General features: G+C 36.7%; 1 protein-coding gene across 3 annotated transcripts in view; it reads left to right on the top strand.

The window, feature by feature from the left end:
* EML4 (EMAP like 4) overlaps nucleotides 1–26,668 on the top strand; it is a 155,510-nt gene that overhangs the window by 100,079 nt on the left and 28,763 nt on the right. For all 3 annotated transcript variants that reach the window (XM_029232119.1, XM_029232118.1, XM_029232117.1), the window contains 8 exons: nucleotides 3,643–3,766; nucleotides 5,047–5,196; nucleotides 8,715–8,784; nucleotides 9,838–9,948; nucleotides 12,093–12,188; nucleotides 17,328–17,462; nucleotides 17,577–17,712; nucleotides 26,291–26,442. In XM_029232119.1, coding sequence (XP_029087952.1) covers nucleotides 3,643–3,766; nucleotides 5,047–5,196; nucleotides 8,715–8,784; nucleotides 9,838–9,948; nucleotides 12,093–12,188; nucleotides 17,328–17,462; nucleotides 17,577–17,712; nucleotides 26,291–26,442 — 974 coding nt within the window. The remainder of the gene's footprint in view (nucleotides 1–3,642; nucleotides 3,767–5,046; nucleotides 5,197–8,714; nucleotides 8,785–9,837; nucleotides 9,949–12,092; nucleotides 12,189–17,327; nucleotides 17,463–17,576; nucleotides 17,713–26,290; nucleotides 26,443–26,668) is intronic.

Genomic DNA, 26,668 nt, shown 5'->3' with positions numbered 1-26,668 from the left:
CTCTCTCGCTCTCTCGCTTTCTACACCATGCAGCTTGTGGATCTTAGCTCCCCGACCAGGGATTGAACCTGAGCCCCAGCAATGAAAGCACCCAGTCCTAACCACTGGACCACCAGGGAATTCCCTGAATTTCTTCTTTTATAATTAAGCATTGATCAGATTCAATTAAGAATATTTTATTTGAGCATAAGCTAGTAAGTGGTAGAGCTGAGATTCAGACAAGGTCTGTGTTTATCACAAAGCTTGTGTTCTCTGCACTATACTGTATAGCCTCCCTCTCAGTCCCAGGAATTTTCGCAGTGTCAAAATAGGAGATAAAATGTTGAGATTAATTACATTTCAAGAAGCAGCAGCTTCACTATTGAATACAGATAGCCCTATAGTGTGTTTACTAATTATTATGAGATAATTTAATCATTTCTTTCTCACATTCCTTTTCTGGACCACCAGACTTTATTAATGTATTAATTAGTGTTACTGATCTCATACTCTTCTTTGACCAGTCCCATGGCCCATCTCTTCCCCTTGACTTTCATGCTGGTATACAGTGAAGACAGCCAGAAAGTAGCATTTGGGTAAAACAAATTGTTAAGTCGTTCGACTATAAGATCAATAAGCCAGACAGCCTCAAGAAAAGGTTTGCAGTGAGAATTTGACTCAACAGTGATTGAGGAGGAAAGAGGTTCTTCTTCATCTATATATTTTACCTAATTCCCAAGGTAAAGACTCTTCTTAGGTTGCAAACTAGTGAGCTACATGCAGGCCAAAGGTGTGTTTTCACATGGTATTCTCCCTTTTTTGGCAAAGGAGTAAACGTTTAAAAATTGGGAGATTTCACAATAAAGTATAGATTTTCTGTTTCTCTTGAAAAATGAGAAGATCTAGCAGCACTGGGCTCACATCTTTCCTGAGGATGCTTAACTGCTGCCTTCCTGAGATGGGGCCTGGTGTATATGCCAGTGCCCGAACCCCAACTGGTCGTCCTGTATTCTCCCACTGCTCTCATTTTGCATTTCCTGCCTGGGCCTGTAGATATTTGAACTTGTGACCCATGTATTATAGTGTACCTGATAGAACCCTCAGAATTCTAACTTATTTGCCGCACTTGCTGTTCTGTGGACAGTCACTTTAAAGCTTATGAAGAGAGATTACCGTGTGTTAAATCATGTATTACAAGCAATTCCTAGACAGTGTTTAGAATGGTCATAAATCCTTCACAAAGGGAAGGGAATAAATATTTGTCAAAGACCTTATACTTTACAGTGTGATATTTACTCAGTCATAATTCTGAATGGTAAGTAGTAGTATCATTTTATTTATTTGGAAAATGAGGCCAAAGTCACATGGCTAGGAAGGGGTAAAGCTGGGATTCAGATCCCAATCAGTCTTTTTCTCCAAAGCTCCTGCTCTTTCCACTGTAATGTGTTGCCTCCCTCTCAGTCTCAGGAATTGTTCCCAGTGTCTAGATTATATTCTCTGCGTCCAGCATGCATACTGCCACTTTATCGGCAGGAAAAGCATTTTCATCCTAACATGCACTGCCATTTTTATATTAGAAAAGTTCACAGGCGCTAGATGCATAGTTCCTTTGCTTATAGTTAGCTGCTTGTGCTGCTTGACAGTTGCTAAAGGAATCAGTGCAGTATTCTGAGCTGTCTCTATTAGCAAAGGAGAGGGCTTTTTTTTTCTTTGATGCTATCCCTAACCCAGTCCCTTTGCTGGACATATAATCTCTTCTAACTGGCAATAGAAGCATCTATTAAATATTTTATTTTTTTCCATTCAGAAAGCATTTATGCTATGTATCTCTGATCAATGATCTTGGAAGAAATTCCAAAGGACAGGATATTTCCCTTTAAGAATTCATATTCTGGGGCTTCCCTGGTGGCGCAGTGGTTGAGAGTCTACCTGCCAATGCAGGGGACACGGGTTCGGGCCCCGGTCCGGGAGGATCCCACATGCCGTGGAGCGGCTAGGCCCGTGAGCCATGGCTGCTGAGCCTGCGCGTCCGGAGCCTGTGCTCCGCAACAGGAGAGGCCACAACAGTGAGAGGCCCGCATACTGCAAAAAAAAAAAGAATTCATGTTCTTTAAAAAAAAAAAAACAACTAGAGGGAAAAGTATGTAACAAATTGACACCTATAAGAAAGTGAACTATACAAAAAATGACAAGGAGTTACAGATAAAGATGATTGCTGAAGGGAAATAGTTACAGCTGATAACTAAATCATTTAGTTATCATCAAAGTCCAGCTATGCTACAACTCATCAGGAAGCAGAGCCCACTCTTAGATTCAGAAGTAATAGAGACATACATCATGTGGTATTAAAACTATGGCGTGGGAGGTCTTAGCCTCTTAGATCAAACCCTGAGGCCGAACACACTATGAGTAATAATAATAAAAGTAATGTGAACTTCTAACCCATAACAAGCACAGTTTTAAAACCTGACTCTGAAGAAATATTTACAGACATTCAGCAAATAATTTCTTTCCTTCTTCCATGGTTTACGTTACATAAGCTATTGGATTATCTACTCTTCTCCTTAGTAGCTTAGGTCATTATTAGAGGTCCTAAGGTTGTATCAGCCTCTGGTTGATGATCACATTTTCAGTCTGTTTTTAACATGATTTTCATATAACAGACAAGTTAGCAAGTTCTAGACATTGCTTATGCCTTTGTACTCAGTCCCTTATTTTCTCCCTCCTGCTTAGGTTCTTTTGTAAACATTTCACGACCACCATCAACATTTATTAAACCTGTCTGTATGTAGGTTGGGATGCTGGGACCAAGGATCCCAACACAGTCTCATGCACAGTCTCATTTGTTCACTTAAGTATTGTTTTGTTTTTAAGACATAAAAGAGTCTCATCTGTTCACTTAAGTGTTGTTTTCGTTTGTAAAAGGTGTACAATAAATATTGATTTGATTCTGGAGTTGTCTTTTTAACATTTTTAGTTTTAGACTGTTGCACATCTTAAAAACAGCTATTGGTTTATATAAATAAAAGATGTTTTTGCTGCTAACTAGAAAACTGTTTCCTAGCACTGTCTTTAAAATGTTAGTGTATTATAGTTTAATTGCTTAGACTCAAGGCTGATTGTAGGCATGATTGTGAAGTAGGGGACCTTGGTCCTCTTTCCATCCAGCTCTGGTCACTGCCCTATGTAGCAGAGCGCTTAGTCTCTCTCCCCTTCCTGACTTATGAGGGTGTCTGACTTCACTCCTCGTGGTATATTCTGAGGCCATTAAACGTCAGTAGGTTGATCAGGTAGTGTGGTGGACATGGTTGTTGTCTACTCTGACAATCTTTTTTCAATTGTCAGAGAAACTGCCATCACAAAATTATTTTCTTTCATTGCTGTACCTCAACTTTCCTGGCTGTCTTGTTGAAATGTGTCAACTTATAGATAAATTATATTTTAATTATGAAAATAGTTATTCTTACTTAAGGAAATGACCAATGGTTTTTTTCCTACAATGTTTTGGACTAGGTCTTTATACAAAAGCAATCATGTATAATGAGACTAGAACTCTGAAGTAGCTATTTTTTATCTGTTTTTGTTGTATCACATTAATAATACACTTTTCTATGAATATTCAGCAAATACATCTGTCTTAATTTTTTTCTTGTGTCTTAACAGAAGGAGAATATGTTAAAATGTTTATGCGAGGTCGACCAATTACAATGTTCATTCCTTCTGATGTTGACAACTATGATGACATCAGAACAGAGCTGCCTCCTGAGAAGCTCAAACTGGAGTGGGTGTATCCTTTTCTATTGTGACAGCAAATTTGTTTGCTTTGTCTTTAGTTGAAGAAGATTTAGTTTACTTGACCTCTATCAAAATTGTCTTTATGCCAAAAAAAGTAAATGTAATAAACATAGCAACCACTTGAGAAAAGTAAAGAGATGTCATCTCTAATCCTTTCACATATTACATGGATTTTGCTATTAGCAATTTAAAACCACCAAAATTAATATTTTCAGATAGGGTAAGCAATATCCTACGAACATCGAGGCAGGTGCTTGTGGTGTGGTAGAAGAGGCATCAGATTAGAATTGGAAGGCTAGTGTTTGAGTCTTGGCTCTGCCACTTATCCCTAATGAACCTTACTTCCTTCACTTATAAAAAGATGTTAATAATCCCTATCTCACAGGTCCATTGTAAGAATTAAGTAAGAAAACATCAGTTAAGCATTTTGTAAGCTGTGAAATAATGTGAATTATTTTATTAAGAGCTCAGATTAGCAAGGTGGATTCTAATTTGAGAATTAACTTCTTCACCACCAGACTTTTTAAAAAAATGAGTATGTAAAACAAAGTGATCCTTATTTCACTTAAAAAGTCTCATTTCTCTTAGACCCTCTAAGAAACTCTCAATGAAGCAGAAGGAGCTAATAGTTTGAACTCTGCTTTCTGCCTTCATTCTCCTACATCCTCCTCCCCGACCCCTTGAATCAGTCCCTCCTTTTGGCAGAAATTAGCTTGAGAAAACTCACCAATCCTGTTATTCTGTACAGCTTCTTAGTGGACACTCTGCCTATATCAGACTGTGCCTGGCTTTCTCTTATTCATCATTTGGGTCAAGCGTAAGTGTCACTTTTTCAGATAGCCCTTCTTGTGATCTCTCTCTTTTTCTCTCTCCATTTAAATTAGATACTGCTTTTATGCTTTCTCCTAGCATCCTGTTATTTTTCTTTCCACAATTTCTAATGATACATTTGGTGTTAATTTTTGTCACCTTGTAAAGCATAAACTCTAGAGACATAGGCCCACATTTGTTTTGTTCAGATGTGTGTGTTCAGCTCTGTGCCTGACACATACTAGGAGCATAATATGTATTTGTTTTTTGAATGAGGAAACTAAGATTTAAGCATGTTAAAAGTTCTTGGGGTTCCACAAGGGCTAATGGCAGGACATGAGCTTTCTAGTTCCATTCCAGTCCTCTTTTCTTATACTTTCCTGATTCCCTTAAGTATCCATGAAAAAATTGTTTATTTAAACTTTGAAAATTATGTTTATTAAAAACCTTGACTCTTTTAAGATATGGTTATCGAGGAAAGGACTGTCGAGCTAATGTTTACCTTCTTCCTACCGGGGAAATCGTTTATTTCATAGCATCAGTAGTAGTACTATTTAATTATGAGGAGAGAACTCAACGACACTACCTGGGTCATACAGACTGTGTGAAATGGTTGGTATCGTTTAACATTTGTTCATTTTTTGATTTCATGCTCTTATTTTTTAAATCTGGATTTTTATTGGAAATGATTTCCTATGGAAAACTCAGAACTTAAGGATATTATGAGCATTCTGTAGATAATTTCAGAAAGAAAAAAAAGACTTACAGGACTCCAGAATGGTTGGTGTGATATCCACTGCAATAAAACATATCATCTATAAATCTCAATTGGGACCTCTTCTTCTTTCCCACATCTTTTATGGTCTTTTTCTTCTGGCCTATAACATCAGATATATGTGGGGCATTCTAGACTTTTACATACTTCTAAGAGTGATTATTGGTTACTAAATATTTCTTGAGGATTTATTTTATGTAGGTAAATTTTGAACTTGATTCTTTTGGGGGGAGGGAAATCATGGCTGAATAAGGATTAAAGTATCCCATAGGGTGTCAAACTGTAAAAAAGTGAGAACTCCTTTTATATACTTGGCATGTTTTTAAAGTACTCAATTAATTTTACTGCTTCTTAGTTAACTTTAATTATCTATTGCTTAGATTCATTTTCCAACATTTAAAATCTTCTATGTCTGTACTATTCTGGCAACTATATCTTTATCTAGAAGAAAATTACTCTAGGGCTTCCCTGGTGGCGCAGTGGTTGAGAGTCCGCCTGCCGATGCAGGGGACACAGGTTTGTGCCCTGGTCCGGGAAGATCCCACATGCCGCGAAGCAGCTGGGCCTGTGAGCCATGGCCGCTGAGCCTGCGCACCTGGAGCCTGTGCTCCGCAACGGGAGAGGCCACAACAGTGAGAGGCCCGCGTACCGCCAAAAAAAAAAAAAAATTACTCTAATATATATTAGACTTAAAATATTATATAGATATTGTTAAACTTTTAGAGATGATTAAAGTATTGCCTTTTCACTAGAAGAATAATATGTGTACAGAATTACTTATTACAACATCATTTGTGATAGAAAAGATTGGAAACAGCCTAAATATCTTTTAGCTGGGGACTAGTAACATTGTGGTGTACCTATAGGTTACCATGCAGCTATAAAGAAAGAATAAGGTTGGATGGACTTAGAGATTATCTTACTGAGTGAAGTAAGTCAGAAAGAGAAAGACAAATACCATATGATATCACTTATATGTGGAATCTAAAATACAACACAAATGAACATATGTACGAAACAGAAACAGACTCACAGACATAGAGAACAGACTTGGGGTTGCCAAGGGAAAGATGGGGTTGGGGAGGAAAGGATTGGGAGTTTGGGATTAGCAGACGCAAGCTATTATATAGAGGGTGGTTAAACAACAAGGTCCTATTGTATAGCACAGGGAATTATTCAATATCCTGTGATAAACTATAATGGAAACGAATATGAAAAAGTATATATGTATAACTGAACCATCTTGCTCTGCAGCAGAAATTAACACAACATTGCAAATCAACTATACTTCAAATAAATTTTTTTAAAAAAGAAAGAATGAGGAAGGTCTTTGTGTATTAATATGGAAAGATCCCTAAGACATACTTCCAAGTATAAAATTTGAATGAGAAAATGTGTGTGTAGTGTTCTACCATTTGTGTAAAAAGGAGGTGGAAGATAAATATTTATGTTGGCTTCCACATATGTAAAATTCTTCCAGAATTATTAATAAAAAGAAACTGATTACAGTGATTACCTGGGGTTGCAGGGAATAGGGATAATAGCAAGGTAGATGAGATTTTAGCAGAATTTCGATATGTGTTTTTATAGCTTTTGATATTTGAACCATGCATATATATTACCTAATCCAGCAATTTCACTTTTTAAAATGTGTTTTAAAAGATTGGGTTTTTTTGTATTTAAATTCTTTCCACAACATTTATTTATTTATTATTATTTTTTTATTGGAGTATAGTCGCTTTCCAATGTTGTGTTAGTTTCTGCTGTACAGCAAAGTGAATCAGCTATACGTATACATATATCCCCTCTTTTTTGGATTTTAATATGGCAAAATGTTAATGTTAGGGTTTTAATTACTTTTAATATAATTGACCACAATAAAGGATGTGAACTATTTAAGTAAGAGGAAATAGAATTAAAGAAACATTGATAAACTCTAGCCTCCTTAGTAATAAAAGAAAATAAAGTGATACCGTTGGATTTCTCTGGTGGTGCAGTGGTTAAGAATTCGCCTGCCAATGCAGGGGACACAGGTTCAATCCCTGGTCCAGGAAGATCCCACATGCTGCAGAGAAAATAAGCCTGTGCGCCACAACTACTGAGCCTGAGCTCTAGAGCCCACGAGCCACAACTGCTGAGCCCGCGTGCCACAACTACTGAAGCCCACACGCTCTAGGACCCACGTTCCACAACTACTGAGCCCGTGTGCTGCAACTACTGAAACCTGGGCTCCGCAACAAGAGAAGCCACCGCAATGAGAAGCCTGCATACTGCAACAAAGAGTAGCCCCCGCTCACCACAACTAGAGAAAGCCCACGTGTAGCAAGAAAGACCCAGAGCGGCCCCCCCCCAAAAATTGATACCATTTATACCAAATCAAATTATCAAGGCATTTTAAAAGGTATAATTCTTAATATGGGGAAGTTTTCGTGACACTTTTTTTTTTTTTTTTTTTGCGGTACGCGGGCCTCTCACTGCTGCAGCCTCTCCCGTTGCGGAGCGCAGGCTCCGGACGCGCAGGCTCAGCGGCCATGGCCCACGGGCCCAACCGCTCCGCGGCATGTGGGATCCTCCCAGACCGGGGCACGAACCCGTGTCCCCTGCATCGGCAGGCGGACTCTCAACCACTGCGGCACCAGGGAAGCCCTAGTGACACTTTTAAAACATTTTTATTTATGACAGTTTAAATTGATACTACTCTTCCGGAAAGTAATGAGCAATACATACCAAGAACAAAATTACATTCTCAGTTGCGCTTACCCCTTGGTTGCAAGATGTAGAAGAATTCTAGATACGGATGTGAAGACATCCTTTTAAAAATCTTGCTCATCACTCATATGTTTAGCATGAGAAATGTGGGCATATATTTTGCAGTATTTTCAATTTGTATTTAAAAGTTTCTTGCCCAAAGTTGGCAGGCTGATTCTTAACCACTGCGCCACCAGGGAAGCCCATGCTTATGTTTTAATAAAGTAAAATTACACAATGCAATATTGCATCTTCACTGTAATAAAACCATGTGAATATTTATTCTTAGGTGCAGGACTACAAAGGAACTTGAACAAATGAGAACAGTTTAATTTATCATGCCACAATTATGAGTAAATATTTTCTTCAGATTTAGTGTTCTAATAATAATCTGTTCAGTTTAACAAGGAAGTAGTACAGCTGAAAACTTAGGAAAGAAATCCTTTAGGTAATTGATGTTTATTTGATTTGCTAAAGTAAATCAAATGGGTCACGTTGAGATTTTTTTAATGATTAAAAACTGTTTGAAAAATGTTGATACTTAGGCATATTTCTGCTGTTTTATGTCTTTCCTGTATTTAAAATTGTTGTTAATACTGCTTTCTAGCCTTGCTATACATCCTGACAAAATTAGGATTGCAACTGGACAGATAGCTGGAGTGGATAAGGATGGAAGGGTGAGTGGCACAGTTTTATGCATTCTGTACCTAGTGATATTGATATTAGAATGGAATTGATTGTAATTTTAACCATAACTCATTTATTTTATTCTCTTAAAATTTAATTATTAAGGGATTTCTAGTATAAGCAGGGAAAAAATATTAGGATGTAATAACATTCCAAAAAAACAAAAGAGAGTCAAAGTAAAAATTTTGCTTCAAAAAAAAATAAGTGTTCTCCCTAAGGAAACTATTTACTTATAAAAATGGGAGAACTGATAAGCTTGTTAAAAAAATTTTTTTAAACAGAGAATAATTTATCAATATTTCCCTAAATTGATGAATTCCTTGATTTTATATATGACTAGAAATGATAACACTTAAAATTTTTCAGTTATTATTCAGTACTGTTAAATTGGCTTACATAACAAATCCCTTATTTGTAAGGATCAACAGTGAATATTAATGATGACTGATTAGCATGTATGACTACTCATGACATTTTCTGACTTAAAGTTTCTTTAAAGAAAAAGGAGTTAGAGGGGTTATATTGGATGACTTTTAAGACCCCTTCCAGTTGTAAATTCTATTTAAGGACTGTTTGCTTAGCAATTTATTGGACACTGATTCTTTTAAAAAGTATTATTTTCTCAGGAATGAAAGTAATGCTAAAAGCAGGATTTCCAGAGCAAATTTGCTGGTGTTAGAATCCTGACTCCACCTTTTAATAGCTGGATAACTATAGACAAGTTATTATCTCCATTTCAGTTCCCTCATCTTTTAAATGGTGGTTATAATAAATAGCACTAACCCATAGGTCTGTGAGAATTAAATGAATTAATACATATAATATACTTAGAATAGTATATAACACATAGTAAATACTTCAGATCATTTGGTGCTACTGTTATCACTTTTGTTATTTCCTTATTTTCATGGTATGAGAAGAAAATACCTGCTCAAGATTCTTTGGGGGCATATGTAAACAGTTCTTGTGGGAGTGGTATTTATTTTCATCTACCTAAATACTAGTTGTCTTGCTGTCTTGTGTTTTTCCCCTTGTTTCTGCAGCCCCTGCAACCCCATGTCAGAGTGTGGGATTCAGTTAGTCTATCTACACTGCAAATTATTGGACTTGGAACTTTTGAGCGTGGAGTAGGATGCCTGGATTTTTCAAAAGCAGTAAGTATTTAAGGGAGTTAGCCAGCTGCACAAAGACACAGAAAAGAAGTTAAGCTCAGTTTTGTTTGTGTCTGTGTTCATGGAAAGTGATAATTGAATTGAAAAATTAGATGTTAGCTATTGCTTAACAATGGCCAGCATTTTAACCTTAAGTGCTAAAGTACTTTGGTTTAGATAGGATCCAGGATATTTCGCTTAATTATACTTACTTTGTTCTGTCCTGAAATAGGATTCTAACGTAATAGCAGGAAATGGTTAAAGGAATGCATACGTAGTATAGTAAAATTGAAACAAGCAGTAAGATGTGCTTTTGCTTCAGCTTGAATCGTGGAGATCTATTTTATTTAGAAAATGTACAGACATGAAACTTGGCCAGCTCTGCCACAAGTATTGTCTTGTCTTAATGTCATATTGGAGTAAAGGAAACAATCAGACCTTTGCGTTCACTAAAATCATGAATTGTTTTGGTTCTGAATTGATGACAGCATGATTTTTTTAATTAATTTATTTATGTATTTAATTTTAGCTGCATTGCGTCTTCGTTGCTGTGTGCGGGCTTTCTTTAGTGGCAACGAGCGGGGGCTACTCTTCCTTGCGGTGTGCGGGCTTCTCATTGCGGTGGCTTCTCTTGTTGCGGAGCACAGGCTCTAGGCACTCAGGCTTCAGTAGTTGTGGCTCGTGGGCTGTAGAGCACAGGCTCAGTAGTTGTGGCGCACGGGCTCAGTTGCTTTGTGGCATGTGGTATCCTCCCGGACCAGGACTCGAACCCGTGTCCCCTGCACTGGCAGGCAGATTGTTAACCACTACGCCACCAGGGAAGCCCCGACAGCATGATTTTAAATTTAAGTTTAAAATTCAGTGTCTAGCAATCTTACCTAAGCCTTGAGACTTTATTTTGTGAAAATAAAACAAGATGTTGCTCATGTAAACATTCTATTTATTCTTGAATTATATGTAATTATTATAGAGTATACAGGAAAACGTCTTTATTTTAGGATCATAATTTTTAATTTCAATTACAAATATACCTCCAGATTTTATTGGGCCTCATTCATGCTTTAGGATGTATTTATGTATTCATATTGTCTCTTCAGTCCCTGTCAGCAGCTGTATTCTGGATTATGAGTGTTTTGTGGGACATGGAGGAGCAAGGGACATTTTTAGAGCAGAAAGATCAGTTTGGGTGGATATAGGAACTTTACTAGCTTGCAGGCACTGAATGTCAAGGGGTATAATGAGTCAGGAATTGGGAGAAAGGCATTTAGAAAAGGAGATCAGAGGACAGAAGGGAAATACTTTTAAACCTTTTTTACCCCCCAAAATTTCTGTAGCAGGAACTGTTGTCATCTTGTTGATACCATTGTTACAGTGTTAAGACTATCTTGGATTGCCTCACACTCTGACTTTTCCTCATTTAGGTAATCATTCCAATACAGGATAAAAGAAAGATAAAGAGGAAAGTAAGCTCTGCCCTTCCTCGGTACCTCTCACTTATCACCACAGTATTTCTTTGTTCCATAGACATCATAAGGCATATACTAAAAATGCTACTAGAAAAAAAATAATCTTTTAGTATCATCCACAGTTCTTTTTCTTAAACTGGGAGGCGTTAGTTATACTTTTATCTTGTTTATTCATGTTAATGTAAATCAGGTATATCATGGAAAACAAATTGGCAAACTTTAAAGTAGCCATTAATTTTAGCTTGTTCTATCAAACTACCAAAATTTAGGAGCAAAGTTATAAAATTATATACATTTCACATCTGCCTCAAAGGAAAATACTTTAAATGCAGTCAGACTACTTTAAAGCAGAAAATACTTTAAGCTGCAGAAGGGACTAGGGTTTCCTCCAGATTAATTATTCGCTATCTCTGAATAATAAAAGTGGCTAGAGAGCAAGTGGAGATCAACCTAGGGGAAAAAATTAGAAATGGAAAAACAATTTTTTAAGACTTTTTATTATATTTCTGAAGAAAATACAGTCTTAGTAAATATTATATTCATTATATTTCAAGGAACCATGAGCGTAAAGGATTTTGGATTATCTTAAACTTGGCAGTTTTAATAATATGGTATTTCTTTTTAGAAAGTCAGCCTTATCTGAAAATTTTTAAATGCCTATTTAAATTGACTTTTCTTTAGGATTCAGGTGTTCATTTATGTGTTATTGATGACTCCAATGAGCATATGCTTACTGTATGGGATTGGCAGAAGAAATCAAAAGGAGCAGAAATAAAGGTAAAAACATTTTAATTGGGTATTATCTTTTAGAATACATTATTTGTTTTGTAAATCCTTGGAAGTATATTGCATATCCTTAGGTTTCAAGAAAGCACCAGCTGGCCAAATTCATCAAATTTATTGATTTGTCATTATTCTTATGGTAGTCAGTTTTAAGATACAGTAGTCAAGCAGCTTCAACCGCTTTCAGTGCTATTTCAGACACATTGTACTACTGAAATGCCAAAGTAGTTGGATGTGTAATCTCAAAGTTAAGACTGTATACTCTACTTGGCTTCTTTTTCTTTAACAAAATATGTTATTTTTTTCAATCTTTAAAGATTAAAAAATCTAAAGGAAAAATTCAACCTTTGGAATATGGCTGACATAACTGAAAAGCATATGTAATGATAAGTTTTTTGGTTTTAATTATGTGTATGGGATTATTAAATAAAATACTACAGCCTTTATAGTTGCTATAGAATAGTGTTAATCCTTTCCTTTAGAGCAGGCTATAACTTGTAAGAGAGGAATGAGGTTAGCATTGCAACTGCATTCATATGGCTCAGAAACGGCCTCCCTCTGACAGGTTCAAAGGGATTCAAAGCAACAGGATGGGTTTAAAATTTTTTTTTTAATTTATTTAATTAATTAATTTATTTTTGGCTGCGTTAGGTCTTCGTTGCTGCGCGTGGGCTTTCTCTAGTTGCGGCGAGCGGGGGCTCTCTTCATTTCAGTGCACGGGCTTCTCATTGCCGTGGCTTCTCTTGTTGCGGAGCAAGGGCTCTAGGCACGCAGACTTCAGTAGCTGTGGCTTGTGGGCTCTAGAGCACAAGTTCAGTAGTTGTGACACTCGGGCTTATCTGCTTCACGGCATGTGGGATCTTCCCGGACCAGGGATCGAACCCATGTACCCTGCATTGGCAGGTGGATTCTTAACCACTGCACCACGAGGGAAGCCCTGACAGGATGGCTTTTAAAAGCCTGTGACATATTTGCTATACTCTTAAATAACGTCACATTCCTCTTCAATTGTGCTCTCTCCTAGTTTTGTGTAAGCTTCAAGCTTTCAGCTTGTTGGATGAAAAGAGGTTATTTCTTTTAAATAGTATAAGTTAATCTTTTGAAAGTAGCAGAGTAGATTTGATTGTACTTGAAAGGAATATAAGGTATCAGGAAACCTCAGACTTTAAAAAACATAAATGAAGATAGATTGTCTTTCAGCCATCATTCAGAGTAATTTAACATTGAAACATAGGAAAGTTACACCGAAGTGAAATATTGTGAATTTTGGTCCTTTGTAGGAAAGGCTACCAGATGAAGTCTTATGGTTTTCCTCCTAGTGGCCACTCCTGGACCTCCTTTCCAGAACCTTTGGTGTTGGTGTTCCTGGGAGTTACACCCCATGTCTTCTGTTGATATCATATGCTGCTCCTGTTGCTTCCATGGCCTTGGTTACTACCTGCCATGTCCCACATCAGCTCACTCCAGCCCAGAGTAACAAGAGCAATTCTTGTTGCCTGCTGGACATCTTTATTTGAATCCCACAAGTCACAAGCAAAGTGTCCAAATCTGTACTAATCATATTTGTTAGCCCCCAACCAGTTTGCCTGTCCGTGACTAACATCACATTCCACTTAGTTGCTCAAGCTGGAAACTTGGGCATCATTCATGATTCCTTTTCCCTCACTTTCACACCCAGTCAGTCAGCAAGTTCACTCAACTCTGTATCCCAAATATCTATATTAGAACTCTTTCATTGCAAACAACTTCAAAACAACTAAAGCAAATTTAACGAGAGTTTATTGATTCATGTTTAGAGAGTTAAAGAAAACCTCTAGTAAAGGTCAGAGGGAGATTTTGCCTCAGGAATGATTTGATTCAGGGACTAAATCACTGATTCTCTGTCTCCCCTCTTAGCTTCTCCCTGTGTGTTAACTTTATTCTTCTGTAGATAAGCTCTGTCCTGGCTTATGTTACAAGGATTGGGGATTTAATACATTTCTTGTTAATTTATGTATATTTAAAATTCAGTAAGGCAACTTCAAAACCTTATTGACAGATATTAAAGAAGACCTAAATAATTGGAGGATTATACAGTAGTAATGGATAGAAGCCGGTATTGTAAAGATGTTAGTTCTCTGCATATTGGTCTATACATTCAACATAGTCAAAATCCCAGCATGATTTTTATAGACATTGACAAGCTGAATATATGTGGAAATATGAATCAGTAAGAATAGACAAAATCACCAAGATTGGTGAGGGTGTAAAGTAACTGGAACTCTCGTATACTGCTGCTAGTCATGTAAATTGGTACAGCCCTTTTGGAAAACTGTTTGGTATTACCTAGTAAAGTTGAACACATGCATATGCATACCTTCTGACCCATCTTGTTCCACTTCTAGGTATAAACCCAAAAGAAGTATATACAAGTAATCAAAAATAAAAGAAAAAATTACTCAAATGCCCATCAATAAGAGAATGGATATATCAATAATGTGGTCTTTCCATACAAAGGAATACTATACAGCAATTAGAATGAACAAATTACAATATATGCACCAACATTTGTGGATCTCACAAATGTAATGTTGATAAAAATGAGCTAGACACAGAGGAATACCTTCTGTATTATTCCATTTAAATAAAACAGACAAAGCTAATCGCTGCTGCAAATGAGGATCATGGTTACTTCAGCAGTGAGGGGATAGTGAGTAGAAAAGGGATCTGGGATGTTTCTGGGATGTTAGTAATGTTCTGTTTCTTGCTTTAGATGCTGTACAGAGGTGTGTTCAATTTGTGAAAACTTATCAAGCTATGTACTTAAGATTTGTGAGCTTTTCTGATTATATAGTATACATCAGTAAAAAGTTAAAATACCCTGTAAGGCCACACTCATACCCAAAGTGATTTATTTTCATAGATTATTCAGTTTATATCTTGAATATCTCACCACTGGAACCATGGGTTTGTATACTTGGGAATATTTATAGTTAGCTTTATAATCCTTGATTAATCGGTTTGGCATAAGATCCAACTGTTGAGTAGTTTTGATTTTTTCCAAGTGAAAACTAAGGACTGTTGAATCAGTTTTTAAAAGATTCCAATTCTGGAAGAGAGGTGACTAATTTTGCTTTGTTATCAACACATTATCTTTTCCTTTTTCTTCTTTTTTCCTTCCAGTTTTATTGAAATATAATTGACATACAGCCCTGTATAAGTTTAAGGTATACAGCTTAATGATTTGGCTTACATTTGTCATGAAATGATTATCACAATAAGTTTTGTGAACATACATCATCTCATATAGATAGAAAATGAAAGAAATAGAAAAAAACCTTTTTCCTTGTGATAAGAATTCTTGGGATTTACTCTTTACAAGTTTCATATATAACATTCAGCAGTGTTAATAATATTTATTATGTTGTACATTACATCCCTAGTGTACTTTCTTATATATTTTTTTATTGAGGTATAGTTGATTTACAATGATGTGTTAGTTTCAGGTGTACAGCAAAGTGATTCAGTTATACATATGTATACACACACATACACATATATATACACACAATATATATTCTTTTTCAGATTCTTTTCTCATATAGTTATTACAAAATATTGAGTGTATAGTTTCCTGTGCTATACAGTAGGTCCTTGTTGTTTATCTATTTTATATGTAGTAGTGTGTATATGTTACTCCCAAATTCCTAATTTGCCCCTTCCCCAACCTTTCTGCTTTGATAACCATAAGTTTGTTTTCTAGGTCTGTGAGCCTGTTTATGTTTTGTAAATAAGTTCATTTGTATCATTTTTTTAGATTCCACATATAAGTGATAGCATATGATATTTGTCTTTTTCTGTCTGACTTCACTTAGTATGATAATCTCTAGGTCCATCCATGTTGCTACAAATGGCATTATTTCATTTTTTTATGGCTGAGCAATATTCCGTTGTATTTATGTACCACATCTTCTTTATCCACTCATCTGTTGATGGACATTAGGTTGCTTCCATGTCTTGGCTGTTGTAAATAGTGCTGTGGTGAACATTGGGGTGCGTGTATCTTTTCAAATTATGGTTTTCTCTGGATATATGCCCAGGAGTGGGATTGCAGGATCGTATGGTCGTTCTATTTTTAATTTTTTAAGGAACCTCCATACTGTTCTCCGTAGTGGTTGTACCCATTTACATTCCCACCAACAGTGTAGGAGGGTTCCTTTTTCTCTACATCCTCTCCAGCATTAATTATTTGTAGACTTTTTGATGATGACCATTCCGATTGGTGTGAGGTGATACCTCATTGTGGTTTTGATTTGCATTTCTCTAATAATTAGCGATGTTAAACGTCTTTTCATGTGGCTTTTGGCCATCTGTGTGTCTTCTTTGGAGAAATGTCTGTTTCTCTTTTGCCCATTTTTTGATTTGCTTGTTTGTTTTTTTGATACTGAGCTATATGGGCTATTTGTATATTTTGGAGACTAATCCCTTGTCGGTTGCATTGTTTACTAATAATTTCTCCCATTCTTTGGGTTGTCTTTTCGTTCTGTTTATGGTTTCCTTTCTGTGCAAAAGCTTTTAAGTTTAATGAGGTCCCTTTCCTAGGTTTTTTTGAGGAAAGAGCATAAAAGCTCTTTGTTTTTTGTTTTTTCATTCTGTAGGAATCAGTAGTGACCATTCTGTATCTACTTTTTACGTCTTCAGCATGGGGATGAATCTCTAAATCAGTAATATTTTCCTGAATGAATGGTCAGTAGTATGGTACAAATAAAGATAAGACTGGTTTGTTTTTTTTAAGACCAAAATGGCAATGTCTTTAAGACAGCATGTACATTGCTCTTTCATTTGCTAGTTTTAGCGTACTTTACCTTGAATATGCAAGAAATTAAAACAACCTAAAACTAATTCATGTAAATGTCTTCCTAGTGCAGAGTTATTATATATAGATAGCATAAAAGATGATATAATAGGATAAGGACATCAAGTTTAAATCATTATTCTAAAAATCTATTATTAAAATTTTTCAGGAAAATAGAACTTTGAAGAAAAGGCATTTCCTTAAAAATTTTCCCTATCTTTGATTATCAGTACCTGTAATTGGTACTTAATGGAGATAAGTATATACATTCATCTAAAGCTTTATTTCTCTTCCCACAGACAACAAATGAAGTTGTTTTGGCTGTGGAATTCCATCCAACAGATGCAAATACCATAATAACCTGTGGTAAATCTCACATTTTTTTCTGGACCTGGAGTGGCAATTCACTAACAAGAAAACAGGGAGTTTTTGGGGTAAGGACCAGAATGTTATAGCTTCATTATAAAACCTGAATTTTTTAATTGTTGAGTAAGCATAAAGTCATCATGCCAAAGGGAACACTGAAAATTCTCATTGTTTCATTGTAGAAATATGAAAAACCAAAATTTGTGCAGTGTTTGACATTCTTGGGGAATGGAGATGTTCTTACTGGAGACTCAGGTGGAGTCATACTTATATGGAGCAAAACTACTGTAGAACCCACACCTGGGAAAGGGCCTAAAGGTACAGTATTCTCATATTGAAGTCATTCCTTTCAGTTTGTGCATGTTGCTATTGCAGTCCCATCTCTTATCCAGACCAGGAGAGAGAGAGCTGCAGGGAAGACAGTATGAGAGTCACCAACATACATTTTGTTTTTAAGGTTCTTCACGATAGTCTTTCTTTAAATCAAATTATTTACTCATTTATTAAGCATATGTAACCTACATTTTACTACACTGTACCTTTCCATCCAGGAGGTTAATACAAAATAATTAGAGATGATACAGATACATGTTAATTTAAACACTGTAAAGATTAAGAGAGAAGTCATCCCAATCTTCAATATTTTGTGAAGCCTTCACAGAAGAAATGATATTTCTGTTAAGCCATAATGAATGTGCAACACTACAAAAGATATGGAACTTTGATCCCACTTAGGGATCAGTGTAAGTTCAGGGAGAAAGATGGTTATGAATGTGAAACATCCAGGATAGTGTGAATAAACTTGTCATGTGTTAACAAAAACAAGAGATAGCTGGCATGAAGGAAATACAATTTTAAAAAATAGTAGTGAATTGCAGTTTCTCTTATCAATTTAAACTAATATATACTAAGCCAATGAAAATTCAGATAGGGATTAAAGATACAGATTTTCCGAGTTATCCACAAGAATCCTAAAAACTGGTTGAGTTCACCATGGAAGAGAGAAGAGCTGTGAGGCCAAGGATCCTTAGTCCCACAGTTAGATGACCAGAAAAGAGCCTACAGGGGTTACAGAAGTGAGATTTTAAAAAAAAAAGTTAGCAAGATAGAACTTTTTATTTAGTGCCTGAACAAGGAAGCAGAGAATTCCCAGGAGTTTCAGTGCTCTAGGGAGATCAAGAAGAATAAGAACCAAGGAAAGACCAAAGGAGCTTGCAATTTCAGTAGAACATTAAGGCCGTAGAACAGCTAAGTATAGAATAGCCAGTTTTAAATTGGAGAATTTTGGGCTTCCCTGGTGGCGCAGTGGTTAAGAATCGGCCTGCCAGTGCAGGGGACACAGGTTCGAGCCCTGGTCCGGGTCAGATCCCACATGCTGTGGAGCAGCTAAGTCCGTGCGCCACAACTACTGAAGCCTGCACACCTAGAGCCTGTGCTCCGCAACAAGAGAAGCCACCACAATGAGAAGCCCGCGCACCACAACGAAGAGTAGCCCCTGCTCACCACAGCTAGAGAAAGCCCGTGCGCAGCAACAAAGACCCAACACAGCCAAAAATAAATAAATGTATTAAAAATAATAATAATAAAATGGAGAATTTTGAGAATCCTAGTTGAAAATGGAATGGAAGGCAAAGTTGCTAGAATCAATCAGTAGTCTTTTTAAGGTTGCCTAAAACCTGAGAGTAAACTGGGTATTGTGGTGGAAAAAAGACTAAAAATCTTAGAGAGAGATGAGAATAACTGGTTTGAGTGTAAGAAGAAAGATTTTATCCTTGAAAAAGAGTAATAGCCTACATTCTATCCCGAGATCTTATGTGGCTAAATGGTGGAGGTCATGCAGGATGACGTTGCTCTTAGTAAAAGTGGCTCCCTGTTAAAAACTTGAGGTTTTTATTGTTAATGGATAATACAAGAATAGTAATATAGTAAAATATCACATAATCAGACTCCATTACTTCAGAATTCTACTTGTTGGAATTGGAATCCAGCTGAAACCTTTGACTTGCCTATGGAAATTGGATTTATTATAATAAATGAATACTAAAACCAAAGACCTACAAATTTAGAGGTATCATTTTCTAAATAGTTAGTGATTAAAATTATCCATATCAACTCACAAAAGGATGGTTCCAAGGACCTTTTCTTAACAGCTGTTGGTTAACATAGTTACCTGTAATATAGAAAGATAGTCCCGATTACTACATTTGTGTTACGTTTCCTCCCTTTCTCTTCTCCTTTTCCCAACATAGCAACCGACTGTAGGTTTTACTGTCTCCTGGGCTGGGTCTGGAGATACAATGTGTGTAAGAACAGTGTGTATGGCCATATGGTAAAATGGGACAGGAGAGACAAAAAGAATAACTCATAGTTAGTCCCCTTCTTCTTTTTCTTTTTCTCACTACAGCTCCTCTTCCCAGCCCCAGTAGTGGGCCTTGGAATTCATTCAGCTTTACCTCAAATTGGTTTTCCTCAAAAACACAGATATATTTTATCCTCAAGTCCCATTTGCACCCAAATATACAGGTCCACTTTGCCCTTTTCTATGGTACATGAAAAAATTAGAGGAAAAACATTGAAAATAGTCTTTTTTCATATACACACTACTATATATAAAATAGATAATCAACAAGGACCTACTGTATAGCACATGGAACTCTACTCAGTATTCTGTAATAACCTATGTGGGAAAAGAATCTGAAAAAGAATGTCACTGAATCACTTTGCTGTACACCTGAAAGTAACACAGCATTGTAAATCAACTATACTCCAATATAAAATAAAAATTAAATTTAAAAAAAATAGCTTTTTTTCAATCTCATTTTTCCTTTCTGTTTAAGGACAATAAAAACGAAAAAATATCCAGAGAACCATATACTTCCTTCAAAGTAGAAGGTTATGAGAGGAAAATTACAGACCTTGTTCTAAAATCAGTAGGCTGGGAGCAGAGAGAGATTCTTTATTAGCGTAGCAGGTGGTAGCAGTAGAAAGAAAACTAGCTAGGCCTGTCAGTCTCTGAGTTCCACCAAAAAAAAAAAAAGAGGGGGAGAAAGAAAAAGGAGGTGACAGGGAACCAACCTGAGGTTCCTGAGACATTCCCCTGGGGATTTTTTTATATCTGTGACATCACTTTATTCCACTTCACACCCCTTTTCCATGCATAAAAACTAAGAATTGAAGACATTAATTAGCCCAGAGTCTGCAGAGCTAGCAGTTGAAATGGGTTCTCTGATTTCAGTTTGATGATCTTCCAAGTATTTCACTGTCATCCTTAGTGTGAGCAAGTGGCCATATGTGCAGTTGGAGGCATCACAGTGGATGGACACCAAATTCCCTCCAGTACTGACACCTGGCCTGAGCGCTGTAGCCACTGTAAAGTAGATCACCAGTTTATGATAAAAGAAGATAACTCAGGACCAGCCAGATGGAAAAAATGCACAGGGCAAGGCCAGGGAAAAGGGCCCGCCAAGAGCCTACATGCCCTCCCCAGGCGCACCACTCTCCCCGAATCCCCATGTGTTCACCAACCCAGAAGTGCCTGGTTAAGGATTCTTAAGAAAAAAGAAAGAACAGTATTATCAGTTGCCCTCCTCACTTACCTCTCTTTTCTTTTTCCTGGGCACATTTTTTTCAGTATCAGAAATGCCAGGAACAGTATTATATTATCAAAACAGTGACTTAAATTGTTGACATATTATCCTACCACTCTGAGCAGAGTTTGGGTATAAATGCACCCTTCATTAGCCTTAATGTGCAAGGTGAGAGGCAGGGAGAGGTTCAGAAGTTGTTTTTATTTTGGTTTACATCTGAAAAACTTGTGGCTTAGCCTTTGTGCAGAGAAAACCTGCATATGCACGAACAGAAAACAGAAAATCTAATCTTGTAAACTGCTGGGCACATGAAATTTGCTACATGATTGACCCTATTATGGGCAAACTTGATGAGAATTTTGTTTCTTCCTTTATATTTGGGGTTTTGAGGTATGTAAATATGGCTGGAAAGGATTTGGTGAGTTTAGTGAAATAAATGTGTAAGCCCAGATCAGAACAGATGTTCATAGTTTCCATTTTTAAATTCTTGCCCAAAATTTCAGTAGATTAATCCAGTTTGCATATTCCGTAATGTGATATTTCTGTACCCATGGCAGTCTTTATCAACCAAAATTTGACTATGCTGTGATACTGCATCTGAAAAAGGGACTTTGAGGGATTGCAGAAGTATAATTTCACAGCTAATCCTTTTATTCTAGTAAATAGGAGACAAACCAAAACTGTGTTTTATGCCTCATAAGGAGCTCTCTAGCTTCCAAACCATTTTTTCCTTACCTTAAGTGTAATTTAACAGGAATCTTCAAAGTAATTAGTATTTTCTGTTCTCTTTTTTTTCCAGTTTTATAACATTTTTAATGTATAACCTTGTCTAGCTTAAGGTGTACAACATAATGACTTGATATTCGTATATATTGCAAAATGATTACCAAAATAAGTTTAGTTAACATCCATCACCTCACAGTTAGTTTTTTTTTCTTGTGATGAGAACGTTTAAGATCTGCTCCCTTAGCAACTTTCAAATATACATTACAGTATTGTAGTAAACAGTAGTCACCATCTTTGCGTTAAATTTCTAAGTTTGTACCTTTTGACTACCTTCACCCATTTCTTCTACCCACCTCCCCTGCCTCTGACAATCACCAGTCTATTCTGTTTCTGTGAGTTTATTTTTTTTAGATGCTACATATAAGTTAGATCATATGTTGATAGCATTTGTCTTTCTCTCTCTGACTTTTTGCACTTAGCATAGTGTCTTCACAGTCTATTCATGTTGCATATGGCAGGATTTCCTTCTTTTTTATTCCATTGTATATATATACCACATTTCCTTTATCCATTCATCCGTCTATGGACACTTAGGTTGTTTCAATATTTTCTATTTCTTATGTGGGTATAAGGTATTTGTTATTTCCTACATACAGGAAATGGTTCAGAACTTTTCTTATATGAAATAATTCATAATTCTTTAAGTGGGGGAGAGGAAGTTGAGAGTATCAACACCACCATTAAAATGTTCATTATTCTGAAATCTTTGCCAAGTTTCTTTAAGAAACACTACCATTTTACCTGATCTCCAAATAATCAACATGGACCCATTTGCGCATTGCTAAGAATATAACATAAATTTCAGAGTCTCCCTGATATTTGATTCTGTAGTTAAACAGGCACAGAAAGCCCTCCAAAGGATCTTTATTTGGCAGTCAAGGTAAACTTGGATTTTACGGAAGCTTGTTTCTGCTAGAGTTGAGAAGAAAGGGGGGATTTGCAAGTAAGCTTGGATGGACTTGGCCATGATTGTGCCAGGAGGTACAATAGGTTTGTAATACAAGGATAATTATTTTTCTTGCAGGTATTTCAGACATTATTTGGCTTAAATTAAAGTGTCAGAAATATGGACCCATGAGAAGGAAATCTTGGATTATAAATTATTTTGTGGGTAAATACTATGTAAAGCAAGCTTTGGTAACTTGTTTAAATTTAAAGCACAGACATATTTTTAGCTAAATTAATATAGGTCCTCCTCAGGAAATAACTATCCTGGGGTGGTAGGAGGCAGAAAGTGGGTATCTCACCATGTTGATTACTTATATAGGGTATTTTTATTCTTGATGAAGCATTTGTTCTTCAGTTTTTCATTTTCTAAGACTCCATTTTTCTAGGAAGATCTTAAGTGTTTAACAAGGTATTTGTCATGTTTAGAAGTAGGGAAAACTGAATTGAAAATAGAGAAACTGTATTTAACTTTCCTGCATTCTGATAGAGAGCTATGAAATGCCACACCTCTACGTTTTGTAATTTCTTACATGGTAACCGTGGTACTTTCAGATTACTCTTGTTAATTTGACCATGCATGAGAAAAATAAGCCCTTTGCCCCCACTTTTCCCCCCACTTTTAAATGCCCAAGTAAAGCCAGCAGTACTCTCAGAAAATTCACATCTCTCAGATGTTCTTTCTCTCTTCGTCACATCAGAGCTATGCTAGATAATTGGCTGGCTATCCTGCTGGGCACAGTTGTGTTGTTCAATATTTACAGTATTTTTACGTGATGAATGTTGATGTGAGCCGAGGCAGTTGACCTGAATAGCAAGTTTGTTGGAGTTCTGCTCCTAGCGTTGCTGAATCAGGCAAGCCCTACTCCAAAGTAGGCAAGCCCGTTCCTTTCTCCCTGCCAAATATACCCATCTATTAAATATTTGTACCACTAGCAGCCTCACGCTGAGTAATTTTGAGAGTCAGCTGTAGCATAATTTTTTTTAGGAAACCAAAACTCTACAAATTTTAATTTTAACAATGTAATGGCAGCTCAGATAGATGAGTAAAAATGAACGATCTCAATAACAGCTTTACTGAGATATACTTCACATACCATAAAATCACCCTTCTAAAATGTACAATTCAGTGATTTTTAATATATCCACAGAGTTGTGCAATCATCACCGCTAACTTCAGAATATTTTCGTCATCCCCAAAAGAAACACTGTGCCCATTAGGAGTCACTTCCCATTCCTCTCTCTCCTCAGTCCCTAGCAACCGTTTGTCGCTTTTGGTCTCTGTGGATTTGCCTGTGTGGGACAGTTCATATAAATGGAATCATGGAATATGTGGTCTTTTGTGACCAACTTCTTTCAGTTGAACCTTAATGTTTTCAAGGTTCATCCATGTTATAGCATGTATTAGTACCTCATTGCTTTTTGGGGCTGAATAATACCACATTTTGCTTATCCATTTAAAGTTGATGAAAAATTTTATTAGAAAATGAACAATTTTTTTTGCAGGTTTTTGAGGTATAATTGACATATAACATTGTGTAAGTTTAAGGTATACAACAAAATGATTTGATATATATTTTAATTTTTTTTTTACAATTCACATTTTTTTTAATACATTTATTTTTTTTAATTTAGTTTTGGCTGTGTTGGGTCTTCGTTGCGGTGTGTGGGCTTCTCGTTGCGGTGGCTTCTCTTGTTGTGGAGCACGGGCTCTAGGCACAAGGGCTTCAGTAGTTGTGGCACGTGGGCTCAGTAGTTTTGGCTCACAGGCTCTAGAGCGCGGGCTCAGTAGTTGTGGCACTCGGGCTTAGTTGCTCCGCAGCATGTGGGATCTTCCCAGACCGGGGATCAAACCCATGTCCCCTGCACTGGCAGGCGGATTCTTAACCACTGCGCCACCAGGGAAGTCCCCGATATATGTATATATTTTAAAATGATTGCCACAATAAGTTTAGTTAACATCCATCACCTCATACAGTAGAGATTTTTCTCTTGTTCTGAGAACTTTTACGATGCACTACCTTAGCAACGTTTTTCAAATGTACAATACAGTATTGTTAACTATAGTCACCATGCTGTGCATTAAATTCCCAAAACTTATTTATCTTATAACTGGAAATTTGTACCTTTAACCACCTTCACCCATTTCCCCACTGAACTTTTTTATTATTATTATTAATTTTTATTTATTTATTTATTTTTGGCTGCGTTGGGTCTTCGTTGCTGTGCACGGGCTTTCTCTAGTTGCAGCGAGTGGGGGCTTCTGTTCGTTGCGATGAGCGGGCTTCTCACTGCAGTGGCTTCTCTTGTTGTAGAGCGCAAGCTCTAGGTGCGCAGGCTCAGTAGTTGTGGCACACGGGCTTAGTTGCTCCGCGTCATGTGGGATCTTCCTGGGCCAGGGATCGAACCTTTGTCCCCTGCATTGGCAGGCAGATTCTTATCCACTGTGCCACCGGGGAAGCCCCCCACTGAACAATTTTTTTTTTTTTTTTTTGTGGTACACGGGCCTCTCACTGTTGTGGCCTCTCCCGTTGTTCAGTGGGAGGGGGAAGCCCCCGCTGAACAATTTTTAAACTTGTAATTTTTTTCATTTCCAAGGGATCTAAGGTGTATTTATTAACTGACTTTGGTCATACTTAGACCAGGTTCTACCTTGCCATTTTGAACCTGGTAACTAATTCTGCAAGCTCTCATCTTCTAAAAAGTTTTTCTCTTACTCTAGCAGCTTCACTAGCTGAATGAAGAGTTTCTCTGAGTAAGGCATCATGAAATCTTATGTTCACCTTTAAGAAAGAGGCTCTGATTATATTTTCGTACCTGCCTTGTCCCTTTCTGGGTACTTGTGAAGTGCTGAGAGCATACAAGAAAACTGGGCTGTCATTCAGCTATCACATTGGTGTGACTGGATCAGTTTTTAAAATACTTTTCTGGTTGGTCAAAAGCCACTGCTGCAAGCTGCCAGTGCCTCTTCTGCCCCATACCTTCCCCAGTATCTCAGCAAATAAAAGGGGTTATTATCCCTGACAGAGCAGAAGTCCTCCAGTTCAGCAGTGGTTAAATGTTAAATATTATGACTGTTGCCTCGAGAGGAAATGAAGGCTTTTTTTGCAAACGTAAAAGAACATTGAGTAAAGAGACTTGAGTCCTAGTCACAGCTTTGTCACTAGCTAACTGTGTGGTATTGGCTAAGCCAATTCTATACCTATGTCCTTAGTTCTAAAATCAGAAGAGTAATAATACCTACCCTAACTACCATGTAAGATGATTATAAAAGGTAGTAAAGTTCTGAGGTTAATATACCCTCTGTTGTCTGTGGAATTATCACTGCTTTAGTCTACCTTTTTGTAAGAATGTATTTTGAAATATTTTCAGAGTAACTGATTATTGACATAAATGCAAAAGACTGTATTAAAGCTTTACTACCTGCCTTGCAGAAGACTTGCTGAAAATAGGTTTTTGATTGTTGAGTCATTCAGCAATCACTCTACAGTTCTGCTGAAGTTTTCTTCCAAAAAGACTCTAAAATCTGATAGAAAATGTTATCACTCACGTTCTTATTTTACTCCTCATCATATTAGGTGTTTATCAGATCAGCAAACAAATCAAAGCTCATGATGGCAGTGTGTTCACACTTTGTCAGATGAGAAATGGTATGTTATTAACTGGAGGCGGGAAAGACAGAAAAATAATTCTGTGGGATCATGATCTGAATCCTGAAAGAGAAATAGAGGTAAGGATGAAAACGGAACATAAAAATTTTTAAATATTAAGCCCTCTAAACTTATGTCTTTTGTCCCACATTGAGATAAATTACACTTTTCTGGGAAATTTGGTGCACATTCTTGTCATTTCATTCCCTCAAAATTAAAAAAAAAAAAAAAAAAAAAGGACTATTCACTAAACAAAATAGTTTGAAAGAATAAGAAAAATCAGCAGAATAATTAATTTGCTTATTT

Source organism: Monodon monoceros, unplaced genomic scaffold (assembly GCF_005190385.1).
Source record: "Monodon monoceros isolate NGI ecotype Baffin Bay Population unplaced genomic scaffold, NGI_Narwhal_1 Super_Scaffold_19, whole genome shotgun sequence".
In the NCBI taxonomy this organism is placed as follows: domain Eukaryota; kingdom Metazoa; phylum Chordata; class Mammalia; order Artiodactyla; family Monodontidae; genus Monodon; species Monodon monoceros.
Note: the sequence above shows the minus strand (reverse complement) of the source record. Positions and strands in the feature narration are given on the sequence as shown.